This window comes from Toxotes jaculatrix, chromosome 11, assembly GCF_017976425.1.
Source record: "Toxotes jaculatrix isolate fToxJac2 chromosome 11, fToxJac2.pri, whole genome shotgun sequence".
NCBI lineage: Eukaryota > Metazoa > Chordata > Actinopteri > Toxotidae > Toxotes > Toxotes jaculatrix.
The window spans coordinates 11,004,706-11,024,114 of record NC_054404.1 but is presented as its reverse complement, the minus strand read 5'-3'; the positions used below and the strand labels follow the sequence as shown (position 1 = coordinate 11,024,114).

At 44.1% G+C, this 19,409-nt stretch overlaps 1 protein-coding gene across 3 annotated transcripts in view; it reads left to right on the top strand.

Annotated features, from left to right (window-relative positions):
* dlg5a (discs, large homolog 5a (Drosophila)) overlaps nt 1-19,409 on the top strand; it is a 34,494-nt gene that overhangs the window by 8,654 nt on the left and 6,431 nt on the right. Inside the window, exons 2-25 of one of the 3 annotated variants that reach the window (XM_041049875.1) lie at nt 1,459-1,527; nt 2,726-2,900; nt 3,454-3,597; nt 4,242-4,425; nt 5,400-5,659; nt 5,837-6,149; nt 7,615-7,845; nt 8,216-8,400; nt 8,561-8,686; nt 9,650-9,782; nt 9,942-10,069; nt 10,159-10,334; nt 10,485-10,588; nt 11,791-11,883; nt 12,114-13,166; nt 13,668-13,788; nt 13,882-14,026; nt 14,338-14,438; nt 14,591-14,680; nt 15,049-15,217; nt 16,965-17,127; nt 17,964-18,097; nt 18,772-18,936; nt 19,070-19,253. In XM_041049875.1, coding sequence (XP_040905809.1) covers nt 1,459-1,527; nt 2,726-2,900; nt 3,454-3,597; nt 4,242-4,425; nt 5,400-5,659; nt 5,837-6,149; nt 7,615-7,845; nt 8,216-8,400; nt 8,561-8,686; nt 9,650-9,782; nt 9,942-10,069; nt 10,159-10,334; nt 10,485-10,588; nt 11,791-11,883; nt 12,114-13,166; nt 13,668-13,788; nt 13,882-14,026; nt 14,338-14,438; nt 14,591-14,680; nt 15,049-15,217; nt 16,965-17,127; nt 17,964-18,097; nt 18,772-18,936; nt 19,070-19,253 — 4,646 coding nt within the window. Of the gene's footprint in view, nt 1-1,458; nt 1,528-2,725; nt 2,901-3,453; nt 3,598-4,241; nt 4,426-5,399; nt 5,660-5,836; nt 6,150-7,614; nt 7,846-8,215; nt 8,401-8,560; nt 8,687-9,649; nt 9,783-9,941; nt 10,070-10,158; nt 10,335-10,484; nt 10,589-11,790; nt 11,884-12,113; nt 13,167-13,667; nt 13,789-13,881; nt 14,027-14,337; nt 14,472-14,590; nt 14,681-15,048; nt 15,218-16,964; nt 17,128-17,963; nt 18,098-18,771; nt 18,937-19,069; nt 19,254-19,409 lie in introns of all 3 variants that reach the window. The other 2 variants (XM_041049874.1, XM_041049876.1) reach the window with 2 other exon arrangements.

Here is a 19,409-nt window from a genome sequence, read left to right as displayed (position 1 = left end):
CCCTCTCCTCTCCTCTCCTCTCCTCTGCCTGCGAGGCCTAAGATGGAGCGGCTCAGTCGCACAGAGCTCATAGTTAATTAGACTTGGCCTTGTCACACATTGAGGGCTGGAGCCAGAGCTGTAGCTAAACCCAGTGGGGAGGCAAGGACGGAGATGGAGATCTAGAACAGTTGGCGTCAATCTATTGCCGGCTGCTGACAAAGCCAGCTACCATTCCCCTGCTCTCTTAAACCCTGTGTGTTTGGTGTGAATTTATCACATTAGATCTGTATAATCTGTGTCTCATTGCGCTGTTTTTATGCAGGTTCAAATCTTTCTATTATTTCTCAGTGTACACAAGAATTCAAGACTGGTAGTTATTTGGAGTTGAAATGATTGGTCGATCAATCTCTAGCTAGTTACAGGTTACTTAGTTACAGGTCTGAATTTATATGTGTGTATTTTTAGATAACATTAAAAAAACAATCCAAGAATGTGTGTAAAAAAATATTTAGAAAATACTGTTTGTAAAGCTAGCTACTCTGTAGTTAAACCATTTATTGTTTTTACTCATTTAAACTTAATTTCCCTCCGGGGATCAATAAAGTCTTATCTATCTAAAGGGACTCTGGCATGTATCCGCAGCTCTTTTATCTTTTCCCCATTTTTGTTTCAGTTTTTATTACCGGAAGCATAAAGCCATAGTGCTGGTTGCAAGTGCACCTTATTCACTATAAATTGTGGTAATCATTGTCTTCTTACAGCACCAAGTTTTGGATGTATGGGGGACATACCTTCTGGGTACAAATCAGTTTAAAAACATCTGCTCCTCTTGGAAAATCTCTATTTTTTTTCTGTTAAAAACAAAAAACTGAGCGCCTTTGGTATACAATAGAGTAGATGATGTCTTCTGCAGTAAGCCTAAATCTAAGATGTCTTTTAAACAAATCCTGTCCACGCTGGCAGCCATATTTATGTTGCCCTTTGGAGCATGGTCTCTGTAGTATAATGGGGATCTGCATAGTCTCTCCTATAGATTGTGGTAGCCAGTGTGAAATATCCCCCAGCTTAACGGTGTGTACAGCTATTCAGATAGAGAGTAGTGTCCCCCCCCCCCCTCTCTCTATGTGCTTGACATAAAAAGAGAAAATCCCATTTCAGCTGTGACATTCTGCCTGTGTAGCAGAAACATACAGGGACTATACATCAAAGCAAGGCAGAGTGCACAGTGAGGGAAGGGAGGTTTAATGACGACGGCAGTCTGGAGTGATAATATAGAGCCGCTAAGAAGGAGTGTTTAAGTTATTATTCAGAGTATAAACCCTGCACCAAATTTATCATACAACTGTGCAGGGAATATGGAGCTTTCTTTCCACCTTGTATGAGCTATAAATTCAGGCTTGTGTGTAATTGGTTAATCAATCTATCTGTGCTTTGTGTCTGAATGTATCTCTTCTCTTGGTCTTTGTGTCTTGGCAGGTTCCACATACAGCGTTCTGTCCACCATGCCCTCTGACTCAGAAAGCAGCAGCTCCCTCAGTAGTGTTGGTATGTATATTGACCCAAGATGCCTGTTATGCAGTGTGTGTGTGTGTTTTGCCAGGTCAGACAAGTTGTATACAACCTCCAAACACACAATAACAGTGCAAAAGTCAAATCAGCCTGGCTGCATTATGACTTGCAGGATGTCCTTTACTGTTTTCTGCTATTAGCATAATTACACAACGCAGGAAGAAAGTGTTTTTATTTTTTTCCCTCGCTATAAACCCCGTATTGAGGCAGTGACACTCTCCCAGTGTCTTCTTCTTTCCTTAAGGAAGTTTGCCGTGCTTGTGTTTTCCTAGTTTTGACAAAGGTCCAAATGACTCAGCTGTGTTACATAAACCTCCAAAAGGGCCAAATGTTGAGCCAAAGATGAACATAATCCTCAGATTTCCTGCCATGGGTGTTCTTTTCTATGAAGAAAACAACCCTGAAAACTGACTCATTAATTATCTATAATTTTTGTCAGAATCTGTCTATTTGGCATGGTGTCAAATACACAGAGTAAACCTTGTTATTTTAATGACAAATCCACCTCTGTTAAGATCAGTCTGGTGAATTGTAGTCTCAGTCATGACAGGTAGAATTGAACTGCCAGGTCGTGTGATAGCTACATAAAGCCAGGGTAAAGAAAATTATGTTTTTGAGAAAACAGCCTTTGTAATTGAAGTATTTCGGTGTGTAATTATTACTGCTTTACAGAGACTTTAGATTTCCTGGCATTCCAAACACAATTGCTTAAATTCAATCAGGGAATACCTAATACACAGAAAGTGCCAGAGATACAAGACATCATCAAAATCCTATCTGCTCCTTCTGCCTTTCATTTTCATGTTAGGGATTACAGATGCTGTATAGCCTTGTAAATCCAATGTATTTTTCAGCAACTTTGTGGAAAATTGTCACGGAAAACTGCCCTGAGCAGATTAAACAGGAATTTCATACCAGGGAGTTGCTGCACTGACCATTGGGCAGGACTTATTCTTTTTCTTCTTAATATTGAACTTGATTGCAAGAGTATTCTTCATGCTTCAATAAGCTGTCCGTGTTTTTAATGTCAGTAAAGTCAGGAAGATTCATTTAATGGCGTCTGGGTTAACGTATATCACACGGTTTCTGAATGATGATGTGGATTGCGAGGAAAACTTTTCCATTGCGTGGTGATCAGTAGCTGTAGCCTCCGGTAATGTGCTCAATGTTGCAGGTTCGCCTGTTAACGGTGAAGCGTCCTCCCCACCCCCAGCAATCAACGACAACCGGCCATCCGGTGACAACCTGGACACCATTTTGTTCCAGCTCCGCCAGGTGACCAGGGAGAGGGATGAGCTTCGTAAGCGTCTGGCGTTGGCATCGCCCGGGACCACCTTCGATGACTGCAGGTGCAAATCCTGGCCTGCCTGCCAAGTTGTTGTTACTGTTTTTTTTTTCTCTTCCTTCTGGTAACACTTGATGCTTTTTTTTGGCTTAAATGAAATACATCAGATCCAACTATTGACTCAGGCCTGAGATTCTTTGCTCTGAGAGCAGCAAAGTTTATGACTGGTAATGTTTACTCTCTCTAGCCTGTTAAAGGCGCTGTGTTGTCAGTGTCCTCAGTTCTGGGTGCCATGTTTTCATCTACGAATTCTCTGCTGTCTGCATTTATGTTGACTCCACCTTGCAGAGAGAAGGCACTGACACTGGCTGCTTAATTAAGTTTAATGTGCTCTAGTTACCAGATGTTTCTTGTGCAGCAGATGAGATGAGGGGCTGCACTGCTTACATCAGTGCATACTTTTTTAATGTTGTTTACATTTAGTCAAACATTTCATTCCTATCTTATGAATTCTCATACTAGTGGAAGGTCAGCCTCCTATCTGAGCTGTGTTTGGCTACATTATCGTACAAGGCTGCGGGATACAGGGTTGATTCCTTGCTGCTTTTCTCCTTAAGGCCGAATTCCAAAGCTAGTCATGACTATGAGCGTCTGAAAAGCCAGTGCATGAGGGCCATGGCAGATCTGCAGTCTCTTCAGAACCAGCACACCAAAACACTCAAGAGGTGTGAGGAGGCTGTAAAAGAGGCTGACTTCTACCAGTAAGTTTTTCCCTTTTTAAGCATCACGGTACCTGTTTTCCTCTCTATAGTTGCTAATGAACAACTCCTCACAAGTTTTAAATATTTATCTGTGTTATGCAGTCTAAATGCAGTGCACCTAGTTGCTGAGATTTCCATATAAAAGCAGTGGTGAACGTGTGTCGAGACTCATTATCCAGACGCTGTAAGCACAGGGTGAACATTCTGTCAGCTGCCACCTGCTGCTATTCAGCATAGAAATGATTAAGTTTTGTTGCATTGTTTTACTGGAACTGTGGCAAACACTGGCACGGTGTTGAAATTAACATAACTGAAAGAGCTATAGGCGGCTTTCGCATTGAAGGAAAAGGAAAAGGAAATTAGTTCTACAATAAAAACATGCACTTACACTTTAAAAGCATGGAAAGGCATTTATGTGATTGAATCTTTCAGGCTAACAGCTCATAACTGATCACACGGTGCATGATGAGAGTCTAGCTGGTTAGAATATTTTCTAATGTTATAGAAGCGAAAGATAAGTTTTCAAATTAAGTTAATAGCTAACCAGGCAGACATTTTTATGTGCATTTGCATGTACAGTGTATCTCTTCGAACATGCATGTGTGTTTACTCCTCCTGCGTGTCCTTGCGTTTCCTCTTTCCAGCATGTTGCACAGCCGCGTCTTGGGCGAACAGACACAGCTAAAGGAGGAGATGGAGACCCTCAGGAGGGACAATGCCCAGCTGGTCCGAGAACACAACCACCTAAAACAGAACTGTGAGGAGCTCAAACGACTGCACAGTCAAGACCAGAAAGAGTTGGCAGACCTCCGGCAGCAACAACAGCAGGTACTGTCCACACACGCATGCACATACATACACACACACACACACACACACACACACACATACACACACATACACGGTTTCTTCTGTAGCTGTCCAGATGTTATAAGGGCAGGAATTGGATTAATTTGTTTTACTGAAATGGCACAGATGTTACAGCCAAAATCCAAAATCAAACCATTTTTTTGCAATAATATTTGTTCCTCCACACATCTCATCACACATTTTTAAAAGTCCTGAGGGATTTTCACCTCTATATATTTTGAAGTCATACCTTTTGTGACATTTCACAACATTGCCTATTGTCCTCTGTGCACAAAATTCTTTGTTCTCAGGGGCGCTGTGACACATATTGGACTAGTGTGCAGTACTGTCTCACACAGCACCCCCGGGAGCACTGCAGTGGTTAAGGGCACAGGGCAGCCAAGCAGAGGGAAATGCATACAGAGCATTTCCGAAAAGGGCAAGCACAGAAGAAGAGGGCGGTGGCTTGGGCAAAGGGCACACTGACCCAAACCATGTAGCTACAAGATCAGCGTATATGCAGTGTTGTGCTGTGTCAATGAGGTCAATACAGCCCTCAGGTCACAGCAGCTCTCCCAGGAATCAGGAAGACTATATCAGCAAGACCTGCAGTAATAAGACATTCAGTCTCACAGAGAATGAGTAATGCGTTCTGAAGGACACGCTCTGCATATAAAACTGTTAATTTTGCAGGCCAGCCGTTTGGTTTTACTTGCATGCCTAAATGCAGTTCTAGAAATGCACTTACACTTACAAAAGCCATTGTTTAAGCTGGCACTGGATTTGCTTGCGCTGTAAAAATAGAATCCTGCCTACACATTGATGCCATCTGCTGCTAAGGTGGGGCACAGCAAACACAGGCTTAGCTCAGTTTCATGCCATGCCAACAACATTTTGAACACTACCAATAGATGTGCAATGACGCATCATATGACTTTTGTTGTCCTTACCAGGTAATGAGAGAGAAGGGCTCATCAGAGGTGTTAAACAAACTGTATGACACAGCTATGGACAAGCTGGAGGGTGTAAAGAAGGAGTATGACGCCCTGAGCAAGTGCTACAGTGAGAAGGTGGCAAACCATAACACAGACCTGAGCCGCCTGGAGCAGGTCGAAGAGGAGAACCGGCGGCTGCAGAAGCAGATGGATGCACTGCTCAAACAGCGCGACTCAGCCATGCACTACCAGCAGCAGTACTCCACCTCCATGAGAAGGTGAAAGCAACATCATCTGCACACAGCAGAGGGGGGCGATGACCCAACACCTGTAAACATTCATAAGAACAACTGTTGCTATGTGCAGTACTCAGGCTGCAGGCAGCACAACATCATTTTGTAGTATCCAATAAAATGTAGCCCTTCAGGCCTCACCATCTCCCTCTGCTCCCCCAGGTTTGACTCAGTGCAGCAGGAGCTGAACAAGTCCGCAGCCCAGAACAAGGAGCTGCAGAGGGAGATGGAGCGCCTGCAGTCGGAGGTGACGCGCTACAAGAACTTGCAGCTGAAAGCAGCCAAGGACTGCGAGAAGTACAAGGAGGAGAGGGACTCTGTGTTCAACGAGTATCGTCTCATCATGAGTGAGAGGGACCAGGTGATCAAAGAGCTGGACAAGTTACAGACAGAACTGGAGGCAGCCGAGGCGCGACTGAAAAACACCTCCTCGGAGAGAGTGGTGGCCAGTGAAGAGTTGGAGGCACTCAGACAGGTATGAGGCTTAAGAACGTACTGGGTGTACACTGGTTCATATTATCCATCATAGCTGGTGCACTCCTAATGTGCAGAGAGGTTACTGGCTGCAAAGAATGAAGGCTGAACGTGAAGTATTGCACCAACAAACAACTGTTCTAGTAAATTCTCAGAAACAAGCACAAAGAATATAAAATTATGCCAAATATTTTGGACAGTATCAGAGAGTAATCAATGACATGATCACTAAACTTGTTCTCGCCCAATTGTGATGAATGAAAAACGAGACTTAGATGAGAAAATTGATACCAGTCTTTCAGTGGTAAACGTGTATCAGACCAGTTAGCTTAGCTTCGCATAAAAACAACAAACTGGGGTTAGATGGCCGGCCTGGCTCTCTCCAAAGGTAACAAAAATCTGTCTACTGGCACCTCTAGATGATCACGAGATCTTTGTTGTTAAATCCAAAATGGTTATGTGCTGGACTATTTCTTGGTCGGCCTCAGTTGCTAGGCAACCAGCAAAGACTACAGGAAATTACTGGTTCTGGCCACGAAATGCTACGGCACATAACATCCCATAAAATGGTGAATTGTTGTTTTTACACATCCACCTATGCATTTACCATTTAAATATGAGAGTTCTGTCAGTTGTCTCATTCCGTCCTCAGCAAGAAAGCGAATAAACATATTTCCCAAAATGTTGAACTGTTCCTTTAACATGTTACCGGACAGCCCCATTATGTGCACAAGCCTGAAAATAATGTACCCAAATTAAGAAGGTCACTGTTCTTTTTATAACCAAAAAGTATGAATGAGTTAGAAGAGATAAACAACAGAACAGGCAAACACTTTAGAGCCAAGTCCTAAAATGCTTTGCACAGATAGTTAGGAAACCTAGAATCTTTCAGAACAATGCTCAATTTGTCAGGGTTGTGTGAGGACTGGTACAGACTAAAACACATAAAGTAATGCTAGCAAGGCCAAATGTGTGCGACAGTGTGTTTTAAAGGGTTAAAATGTTAATTTGTTTCTAAAAAAATTGATATTTATCATATTGGAATAAAAGTTGTCACAGCTCATCAATCACAGCTTCCCCAAGGATTTATTGTCTTACTGACAGTTACTGAGCAGACAGCTGATCCACCAGTATGTCCATGTCCACCGTACCCTTCAACAACTATAAATGTCAGTTTAAACAGTTTCCTCTGTGAGAATTTACTATGAGCCTCTCAGGTTTTTAGTGAGTCTGTTGCGTGACTTGAGCCAGGAGTCTGCTTTTCAACCAGATACTTCTCAGCTCCACCGCCTCCTTTTTTTTTAAGAGAATTTCTGAACACTTTGGTTGACAGACAAAAGTGTTCAGACAAAACACAGTTGGATCACTCTGCATTGCCCCTCAAATCATTTTTTTCACATCACATTAATGACTCAGAGTGTTGAGATGCCCTCACTACATTTTGCTCCCTTCGTTCCCTTCGACAGGAGTTGAACTCGTCACTGGTGGACCGCGACAGGGCCATCTGCGAGAGGAACGAGCTGCTGGAGAAGTACTGCCACGAGGTGAAGGACAAGGCCGAGGCCCAGAAGGAGCTGAGCCAGGCCTGCAAGGACATCGAGACAGTCCGGGAGGAGAGGGACGTGGCCCGCAAGGAGAGGACGGAGGCCATCATTCAAAGGGATCAGTTACTCCGAGAGTACTATCAGGCCAGACAGGTAACAAACGCAGTGTACCTTAGATTTGACAGTAAAAAGTCAAAGGTTAGATACATGATTAAGAGCTTAGTGCATCCAGGGAGCTGTCAGTTGGTGGATTACAGAATGTCAGTGGACTGACCCTTAAGTGGATTTAGGCTACACCTCTGTCTGATCATTCGATGACCCTGCAGGTCACATGTCCCTGAACCTTAAAGACCTTAAAGATAAGCTTTGGTTTGAAAGCCACACATCTGATTAGTCTGAGCATCTGCTGCTTTTAGTATTTCTGTCGTCTTTTTCACTGTAGTTTGATGTTATAACAAACAGAAATGCAGCATGTAACACATTTGTTTAATGAATAATATTCATGTATACTCAATGTTCATAGAAACAAGACTCGGCCACCCTAGACATGGAACGAGCCAACAAGGAGATTGAGATGCTGAGGAAACAGTATGAGGCCATGTCTCAGGAACTGAAGGAGGCCACACAGGAGGCCGAGGTTGCCAAATGTCGACGGGACTGGGCCTTCCAAGAGAGGGACAAAATAGTGGCGGAGAGGGAGAGCATAAGGTCAGTCTGTGTTTTGGTTTGGTAAAGACCGCTGACAGAGTTTGAGGCCGCATACAGTTTAGTATATCTTGGAGAATCACTGCCAAATATCTGCTCGCCCCAATACACTCCACCATTTACTCTCAAATCCTCTCACCACCTCTCTCCTCTCCTTCCTCAGGACTCTGTGTGACAACTTAAGGCGGGAAAGGGACCGGGCAGTCAGCGATCTGGCCGATGCCCTGCGTAATCTGGACGATATGCGGAAACAGAAAAACGACGCATTGCGAGAGCTCAAAGAACTGAAGTGAGTCTTCACTATGGTTCTGAAGCCTCAGTTATGATGGAAATTATAGAGAGAGTTGTGTGTGCAATCCAGAGAAAATCCTTCTGCGTTTGAGCAAGCACAGAAGAACATTGCCCCTTCTCTCTACTGTCTTTGTCTCCATAAGCTGTTGTACTCAGTGTGTGGCAAGGCATAAGCCGTGATATTCTGCCTTTGGAGACATCATGGGGCTCAGTTGTTTTTCTGGCGCCATTTTCACGTGCCCAGATTAAAAACGTAATCCCGGAAAGCGTCAGTGTTTTGGACACACATACACAATTTGTCTCTCACTGTCTCTACCTCCCTGCATGTGAATGTGCTCATATTGCATGTAAAAGCTCCCTCTGCTGGCTAAAGTGTGTATGACAACCATTTTTGAGTCAAAGCATTGTATGGAGTACGCAGTGTGCTCTGACTTTGAGAGTATCTTTCTCTCTCCTCTGTAAAGAACAATGTAAGATTGGGGTTTTAATGTCACAGCTACCCTTAAGGCATGCCTCAGTAGGACACCATATATCTTACTGACAGTGGGGCATTGTGTGCATTCCACTTTTAGTTTTCTGATGTGTAAATATAAATTTGATTCCCTAAACTGCACAATGGAAGGTGCTGCTTGTGTGAGTAAGAACGTAAGAAGTATTTTGAGAAGGTGCAAGAAGTTTGCACCTGATTCCACGTTAAAAAGAAGGTCAAAATGTGTATACTTTCTAAATTTCTGCATGTTCTTTCATCCCATAGATGAAAACTTTATGAACCTTATTTCAGGCTTGGTTTCTTCATATATAATGATACTGTCTGTCATTTTATTCCAAACAGTATACTTTAGGTTTGACGAATCTTTTCCATTGTACAGACTGGTTGCATGTGATTCTTTCTATTGTCTCTGCCAGTCCGTCCTCAAGTGACTGACCTTTGACTCTATGTGCGATGTCTTCCTTTGTTAAGGGAGAAGATGGAGAGCCAGCTGGAGAAGGAGGCCCGGTTCTGTCAGCTAATGGCCCACAGCTCTCACGACTCAGCCATCGACACAGACTCCCTGGAGTGGGAGACAGAGGTGGTGGAGTTTGAGAAAGACAGGGTAAGAGTGGTGCTCAGCTCTTATTACTGAGAGTGATTTGGTGACATGCCAGTCTCCTGAGAGCCAGTAGAGCTCTAAATACTGCCAAAACTTGATGATATTGAAATAGGTTTGTCAAAATGTATGAATTTACTTTCATTTATATTATTGCCTTCACAGGATGACATGGATTTGAAGGCACTTGGGTTTGATATCGCTGAGGGGGTAAATGATCCATATTTACCAGGAGATTGTGGAATATTTGTTACAAGGGTGGACAAAGGAAGTATCGCAGATGGAAGGTTAAGGTATGAGTTGCCTCCGGAAGATAACCTGTGTCCTTGTCTGGACTAACGGTTTATTAAACACCTCATCGTCTGCCCTCTTGTGTTTCCAGAGTGAATGATTGGTTGTTGAAGATTAATGACATCGACTTGACCAATAAGGACAGAAAGCAGGTGGTGAAGGCCGTCCTTAATGGTGGAGGATTGATCAACATGGTGGTACGAAGAAGGAAGTCTCTGGGAGGAAGGCTGGTCACTCCTGTTCACATCAACCTCATGGGACACAAAGGTATATTAGAGTGATAAACTACTCAGCTTGCTTATAAGTGGATTGAAGTGTTTTGTTTTTGGCTTGTTCCCGTACCTTGTGGCTGTTTATACTTCGGTGTTATTTCGTGTTTTTTTGCTTATCACCCATATTTTCTCCCCTGTATCTCAGACAGTGGTATTGGTCTGGAGAATGGCGTGTTTGTCACTGCTGTCGTCCAGGGCAGTCCAGCAGCCAGGGAAGGTTCTCTCACAGTTGGAGACAGACTGATCGCTGTGAGTCACCGTCAGCTTCTATGAAATCCTCTTCTACTTTTTCTTTTTTTTTTCTTTTTAAAAATACACCCTTCCTGCACATCTACCACACTGCAGCTCACACTAGCTCCTTTGGCTTTCTAATCCAGGCCTTGATCCATTCCAGTATTCACACTCCAAACCCAGATAAGGTGGGATTTGGCTGAGCATGTGAAGTAGAAGGAGGAAAGTCTCCACCTTTTGATTAAATCCCTGAAAACTTACAGCGCTGCAGGGCTAGGTGGACCTGTCTTTGCGCACACAGCTGCCACATACTCAGACTTAAGAGAATGGAAGAGAAAAGACAAGTGTCAGAAATGGAGCTATGCATATCCATCTCTATCTTTGAAAACGGACCTTGTCTCTAATGCTAATCTGCCAGTAGCAGCAGATAGAGCAGCACTTAGATACCTCTGCTCACCATTTAGCAGCACAGCAGTCTTTTCCATGTAACCAGGGAACTGATACGCTAGATGATAGCTCAGCCGCAACCACAATTAGCAATGGTAAGTACAGATGATGCGTTAAGAGATCGTAATCATGGAAGAGTATCGTATTTTATCATGCCCTTGTGGATGTTAATCACATTAGTGTATCAGGTTATATATAGCTTATTAAATGCTTAATTGCGTTTGCAAAAGGTAAAAAAAAAAAAGAAAAAGAAAAGAGCCCAGAGTGCTGAATCTGCAATGAAATATGCATGGGATGCAATTGAATGTCAGTAGCTGAGCTCCATGGCTCAGAGACGCTCAATAAAATGTATCAGACTTGTTCTAGGTTAAAGCCGAAAGTTCTTTCCTGAACTTGTTTTATGATAAATCTCAGCCATAATATATTACCCACTTAAATGTCTCTGACTGTTCAAAAATAAAACATTTCCCTCACGTCGAGCCTATTCTGATGGAAATGCGCAGATTGCAGCAGGTGGGTTCTTCAGACTGAAATGTGCTGGCCTAAATATCTTGTGGTTTCCCCACTGCAGCAGAGTGAGGCACATCTCAGGCCCCAGGCACTCTCATGTTCAGGAGATGTGTCATCTGTATGTGTTTGTAGATGTGTATCTATTTTAATAATAATGCCACCCAAGACGTACACACCCGTCTTGGAGGAATATCAAAAAGACGTGCATTGCTTTGGTGCTGAAGGACTTGTCCTTATTTCCAGTGTCTTTCTCTACTCCCCAGATAAATGGCATTGCTCTGGATAACAAATCTGTGACAGAGTGTGAGGCTCTGTTGAGGAGCTGCAGGGACTCTCTTAGCCTCTCTCTCATGAAGGTGAGCCACACTCATCTTACTTTCTGAGCTCCTTTTCAGCTTCACCTCTGCCTAAAGTCTTCAAGAGCTTTCTTTCTTCTTTTGCATTCCCTACTTAGTGTTGCAATTTCAGCGGTGTGATTTATGACAGCTGAATTATCTGATGCATTACTGTTTAATTTACCAGGGTATGATTTAAATAAATGTGGAGCTGTGTTCATGCGGTGTGGCTAATACCTTCCTCCCTGCAGTTCTTCCCTCACAGCACGTCAGGCCAGAACATCTTTGAGAGTCTGCGTGAGTCATCTGAAAAGTCCAACGGGCGCATTCACCTGTCAGAGATTCATTCCCGGAACAGTCGCAACCTCAAACACAACAGCTCGACACAGACTGACATCTTCTGCCCCGATGTTGGAGGCACTAGCACAAGTAGCATCTCTGGGGAGAGGAGGAAGGTCAGGGGTGAGTCTGAGGAGGTGTACAGCGACATCGGCAAGCCGTTCTCCACAGGTTCCCTCCATGCCACTAGCCTTCGGCCGGCCTCTGACTTGGGTTCTGGCCGCTACGGGCCCAGTGCTTTCCAAGAGTGCTGTCCCTACACAAAGGGACCTTCCTCCTTGCCCTTTGACCCTGTGTCGCCCTCAGACTGCATCACAATGGAGACAACCCTGGAGAAAAAGCACAGCGGGGGCACATGGCCCAAGATGATGGTAGGAGGTATGTCGGTTGCACCAGATAACACCAGTTCAGTCGCAGCAGCAGCCCAGCTCTCCATCTACAAATCGCCCAAGCAGAGGAAGTCCATCTTCGACCCAGACACTTTCAAACGCCCCGAAACACCTTCCTCTAAGATGGAGTACATGGCAGCCAATCAGATTGCAGTGGTAGCTGCCGCTGCTGCAGCTTCCCACTCCCCCCAGCCTTCGAAGACAGAGTCCCTCTCCTCCTCATCCACCCCTACCCCAACCCCTCCAACCCCTCCCACGCGCAGTGACTCCTTTAAGTTCAAACACAAACATCAAAGCAGCTCTGCCTCTGACTGCACTATCACATCAGACGGCAAGGGAGAGGCTATCATCTCCATGGCAGCAGGAGAGAGCAGAGAGAGGAGCGAGCGAGAAAGAGACAGGAATGGAAACCACTATTTCCTGGACGGCAAGGTCCTCACCTCGAGGAAGTCATGTGACGAGGACATCGGTCGAACCAGAGGGGAGGAGCCAGAGGTAAAGAGGCCACGCCCCAAATCTGCCCCAGCCCTCCGCCGTAGGATGACCCCCCAGACCATCACTCTTCCCACTTTTCAGGTGAGTCCATTTAAGGCTGGAAAAATCTTTATGTGGGGCAATTGTTTTTTGAAATTTTCCTCCTTTAAAATTGTTCTCTAATAAAGAGACAAGAACGTGATGTATTTGAGAAATGTTTAAACAAAATAAAAAATAAAAAATGGGACCAACATTTCAAATCATCCCAGTGGGCCAAAGCATCCATTTTGTAATAGAATTTACAGCCCCGTCAGAGTTATGCCTCTGGGACTTGGCTCTGAGGCAGCGTGTCTGAGTGATTGATGCTTCTGCACTGGTACAGCCACCCAGCCTAGGAGCTACCTCTTCGAGCCCTGAAACACACCGGAGAACACAGTGGGGCTGAATGTTCATTTTACTGTTGCGGGATGTTCATGTTGTCATTTCTCTCAAATGATGCTCGTCTCCAGCAGAAGGTAGAGGGTTTTTCCCAAGACATAATGGTGTTGTGTTACCCTACAGGGAAAATGGTAACTGGTAATTTGTTTCTGTCATTCATCACAGAGCTACTCTAACGATGAACACTCACCAGAGCCAAGGGACATGCTGCGTTCCTCCCCCAGCCGCTCCCATAGGCACAGCGTCGGCTTCGTCCCCACAGTCTACAATGGAACCCTACCTCCTAGTGAGTCTCTCAAACTCTTACATAAACACAAGCTCTCACCATAATCATAGACTCCCTCCTCTCTAACGTGGTGGTGTGCCTGTGCTCTTTCAGATTCAGCCCACCGGGGACTGGCTCCTTGCCCCGCAGTGACTGCCGTGATGAGGAATCCCGTGTACACCGTGCGCAGTCACCGTGTTCATACCAGCAACTGCCCGTCTGTTGCCTCTCAGATATGTCACCAGCACACCCACACCAGGTTACCTCCTTTTCACACTCACCTTTTCCTTGACCGCTGTTCTAAAATCATGGGTTCTTTGATTGGGCCTGTTATGATGAGTAATATATTTAAATTAACCTGTTTCCCAAAGGTAAAATCACATAATTAAATTTGGTTTAGGGTGGAAAAGAAAATAATTTTGTACAGTTGCTTTGCCCTAATGTTGTGCAGTTATGATTTAGCTCAGCCCATCAATTTAATTAACTGACCTGATCTGTATCGTACTGTTTGAATAATCATATAAGTGTTTCCTTTTTTTTTTTTTTTAATTAATTAATTTTTTTGCACAGCCCACAACACCAGGGTCGTCTGAGCCTGGACCTGAGCCAGCAGAAGCGCACGAGCGACTTCTCTGAATCGTCATCGTCACGCAGCAGCAGAGCTTCACACGGTACAAACTCACTGCCTTCCAGCGCACGGCTCGGTCAGTCTGACACGCACGCAGGCACGCACACACATAAAGGCCACGGACTCGTTGTCCCTTTCTCTTTTCGGATATCATGTCGCAGCATTCATTCCTGTTTCATCTCATCCCACTGCCAGGTTCTTCCAATAATGTCCAGTACCGCACAGAGAGGATCAAAATTCCTTCTACTCCCCGCTACCCACGCTCCATGCTGGGGTCAGACAGAGGTAAGGCTCACACCACTAAAAACACACTTCACAGTCACCACATGAGAATTAAAACCCCTTAGATCAAACTCCAAAGCAGCAGCTATAGAGCTATAGATGGGTTTTTAATTTAACTAAGCTTCTATTTGCAGATACAGAAACGGAAAACAACAAACTGCTGACAAGCAGCTCAAGTAGAAACATCCTTGTCAAAAATTAAGTACCAGGATATTTGCGGATGTGAGACAATTGAGATTAGGTGTTTATTGTCTGTACATAACGTAAACAGATTTCAGTGGATTCCAGAAGTGTATTTTCATGTAAATGTCATCTTAGACTGCACACACCCTCATTCTGTCCCTTTCTGCACCTCTTCCCCTAAATCCCAGGCTCCCTCTCACACTCCGAGTGTAGCAGTCCCAGTCTCATCACACCTCCACAATCGCCACTCAACCTGGAGACTTCCTCGTTTGCCAGCAGCCAGTCACAAGGCTCCATTTCCACTTTACCTCGGATCTCAGTCAGCCCTGTGCCAATAGGAGAACGCAGGAAAGACAGGTACGACGGAAAGACAGAGAAAGACTTTAAAAAGCAGTTTACCAGAAACTAACTGTCCCTGACCAGATGAATAATATGTCTGCAAATGAGCTTCTTGATCTGGCATTATAAAAAATTTACATTGGGCAGGGGAGATGGATTAGCTCTTAAGAATATGAATAAGTTGGTTGTTATTAGTGTTTAGATGATCAGTGCAGCCTTTGTTATAGGATACTGAGAAAATGGCTCTGCAGATGGTGTAGATGTTGGGTGAATGATGGAGACTATGATAATAAGGATCACTTTAGAAGCGGGTTCAATATGGCCTACGTCTGCCCTCAGGGATCCTCCCAGGCTATTTCAACGGGCGTTGCCAAGCAACAGGTTTGTCCTGGTCAGAGCTTTGCAATCCCTCATTGAAATTCAGACTGAAATATTAAGACTTGTTTAATAATTTTCTGGTTCCAAAAAAAAAGAAGGGGCGATCTTCCGGTGTGTTGAAATTTTATTTTATTCTTTCCTTCGACATTTCTGTCCCATTTTATATCGCCGACATCGTTCTTTTACACCGTTACTGTCTCTGTATGATATCTGTCCTCCATTCTCCTCTTTATCTTCCTCCCGCCTCTCTGTAACCTTCCGCTTCCAGATCTCTTTACCGTAACCGATCTTTTCTAAGGATTCCTCTGGCTGCAAGGCCGAGGTTCTCCTCTCTCAGGAGCCTCAGGTTCGTTCTCCCTCACAGTGCTACAAACAAGGGAATGCCCCCTCCCCACCCCACCCTTCCCCCAAGTTCACGTTGTTCACATGCTTCAGTGGAGTTGGGTACATAATATGGAGGAGCAGGATAGTCTACTGCAGCTTATACGGAATGCATAATGAGATTTTGTGATGTTTTTCACCCACTGCAAGAGCGCAGCTTAATATTCAGATTGCTAGTTCCTTGCATGCTACAGTATATGATTTGTGCCTTTAGGAAACAAAAAAGCCCAGTTAGTTACACTCAGTGAACTTCAAAGGTTCAGTGTTGTGTTTACATCTCTGCACTTGTCTCGCTCCATGTCGGAAAACCCACTTGAGTCTCAGATATTGCATGCAGGGTCCATGCCCCATGATGACGACATGGTCAATATGCATGTGTGTATTTTGGCCTTACGCCAAGTCACCCTTTAGTCTGCAGTATGTATGTTATGCAACGGTATTATTATTCAGCCCCGAGCTTCTGGGTCATGGTCTTGTTTGTACACCACCACTCTGTTTACCCCTGTCTCTGGCTGCTAATCCATTCCTCTTATCTGCCTTCATTGAATTGTATGCCACGTCCAAATCCAACTTGTTATGAAGACACACAAAGTTCATGCAAATCTCCTTCATGTGAAGGGATTTCACTTGCCTGTGCTTTCATGATGTTGTACACAGTGTCCCTGTATTCTGAGCCTGTCCGGTTTCTTCTATATGCCAGGCATAAAGTGGTGCTCTGGAGAGATGATCAATTTACAGGCCTGGGGGGAATTTTAAACAGAAACATTTCTCAGATTCAGCTCAGTCTTTCTGTTGATAATGTTTCTAATCTGGCCCAGATATGATTTTGTATAACTAGAGCAAAAGCCTGGGTAACAAGTAACTCTCCAGAGCTGTAAATAAATTGGTCAACCCAGCTGTGAAAATGTTTCCTTGCCGTTTACCCTCTCAACCTACTCCAGTGTGGCATCCTGTAACTACTTTTCTATGACGCGGCTCATTCGTGCATATCCCTCTTTTCCACCAGGCCATACTTGGAGGAACCCCGCAATGTCATCGTGCACAAAGGTGCAGAGCCTCTTGGCATCTCCATCGTCAGCGGGGAGAACGGAGGAATCTTTGTCTCTAAAGTTACTGGAGGTAGCATCGCCCACCAGGCAGGATTGGAGTATGGAGACCAATTACTGGAGGTATGAACAACCTGCTGTATGCCAAAAACATTATCGCTTTAAGCAGCATAAATAAGAATGCATTTTCAGATTCCTTTATTCTGTATGGCCTTACTTCCTGGGAGAGCATGTTCATTAGCGATGTCACACTTCCTAAGATTTTAATACTTGCAGAAATGCATTTTACTGCGTATAAACTGGCTGCGCAAGCTGAAATTATGTCCCAGTGCCACATTAAGCGGAGCTTTACTTGAGTAGTTAAAAAAAAACACAGAGGAAGAATGTTTTTCAAGTAAGCGAATTTATCATACCTTAGTTGCTTGTTACCTAAATTTAATGTGCTTCACTATCACATAAGGTGGTCGACCCTTTGGCAGTGCTAATGCCTGTCACACCTCCTTAAAGATCAGTTTCTAAATATTCACCCCAGTGGTGGTTAGATGACATCTGTAACTCTGTTCAGTGTAACCACAGTGTGTTTTGAAAGACTGAGGTGCATTTGTGACAAAGATAAAACAAAAACATTATATCAGAAATATGCATTAATGACTTTACATGATCACAACTAGGCATGCATCGCTCCAGCACTTATGAATTGGAAATAGAACTACAGATGTCGCAAGCAAATAATGACTGGTCTCCTTTAATTTTTTTTTTCTAAGTCTAGGAAAACTCTAGGAAAATGGGTGTAAAGATAATCCCCTGTCAACTCTCATGAGTATCTTTTCCACCAAGTACTGCTAATGACTTAAAACCCTTAATAGACTGGGCACATACTGTGTTAATATCTTTCTGTTCTTTTAATAACCCCATCTCCCCTAAAATTCTCCCTAATCACACTTTTCTTCCTTTATCAGTATAATGGCATCAACTTGCGGAACGCTACAGAGCAGCAGGCTCGTCTCATCATCGGCCAGCAGTGTGACACCATCACCATTATGGCCCAGTACAACCCACATATGTACCAGCTGGGCAACCACTCTCGCTCCAGGTAACAGGATGTAACACGATGCCAGGTGTAGGTTTTTATTTATTCATTCATTTATTTTTTTTTGAGCAGTGCGGCCAGATGCTCTGAAACAGCAGTTGTTCATTCAGGTGCTAAGTGTAAAGAATTAATTAACTGTCTAGCTGTTCATCCTTAAATATTCGCAGTCTGCATTGTATCTATTGAGTCTGACTGTTTGATTAGAAGAGCTCCTTTTAATTTACCTCAGACATAACTTGGGCGTTTACAGTTTCTTGCAACTAATCAGCTACTAGTTTCTAGCTCTGAGAATGTACACAAAGCAAAATGCAGACCAGTGTGAGCTTCAGTGAAAGTCAGTCCAAAAAAAAAAAAAACATGTTTTGAGATTGATTGACTCATTGCCCACCAGCGACCAACGCTGTGCTCAATAATAGTAGCACTTAATCAAGACTTTGACATGTTTTTGGTGCTTGGTCAGAAAATAAATTGGAACTGCTGCAAGGCTGACTTCACCATAGCTCCATTACAGCATAGAAGAGGTTAGCATTCTATATAACAAACAGCTTCTTGCTTTATTCTTGTGTTTATCTGTTTATTGGAAAAAGTGAAATACATGACACCTACGGTTTTGTGTGATATAATTTAAGTGATGGAGCAAAAATGTTCCTATTTTTCACTTAATTTTATTCCTGTAGCTCTCGTCTGGAGCCGGTCAGTACTCAGTCGACTCCCCAAGGAAGCGGGGCGGCCACCCCCGACAATCACTCCACCATTGATACACTCAGCGAACAGGACGAGGGCACGCTCACTCCCTCCTCCAAGCAGACCACACCCACTACCAGCCCCCACAATTTCATCAGGTAAACACATGTAAAATGATCAAATAAAACGATCCTCTCCATTAATAAGAAGTTGTGCATAAAACAAATTGTTGCTCCCTGCCACGCTGTTACACTCCAGTATGTCTCTAACTGACCGCTTGTTGTTTTCCAGAATGCCATCTGAGGGCAGCAGGAAGGTGGGCGAGCCACGGCTTGTGACGGTGCGCAGACCTGGAGTGGAGGTGGGAGTCACACTCTGTGGAGGGAACCTACGGGGCGTCTACATAGAGAGTCTGGATGAGGACAGTCCTGCCAGAGGCCCTGATGGGCTGCTCCCTGGGGACCTCATCTTAGAGGTATGGACTCACACATTTCTGTTTGTACTCAAATGCACCTTCACAGACACACAACCTGTTGTCTGGGAGTTTCATAATGCATGTGTGAACTTTCACAAACACTTCATCAACTGACCAATATAAACAGTGATGATTTATGTAGGTTATAGTTTTTCA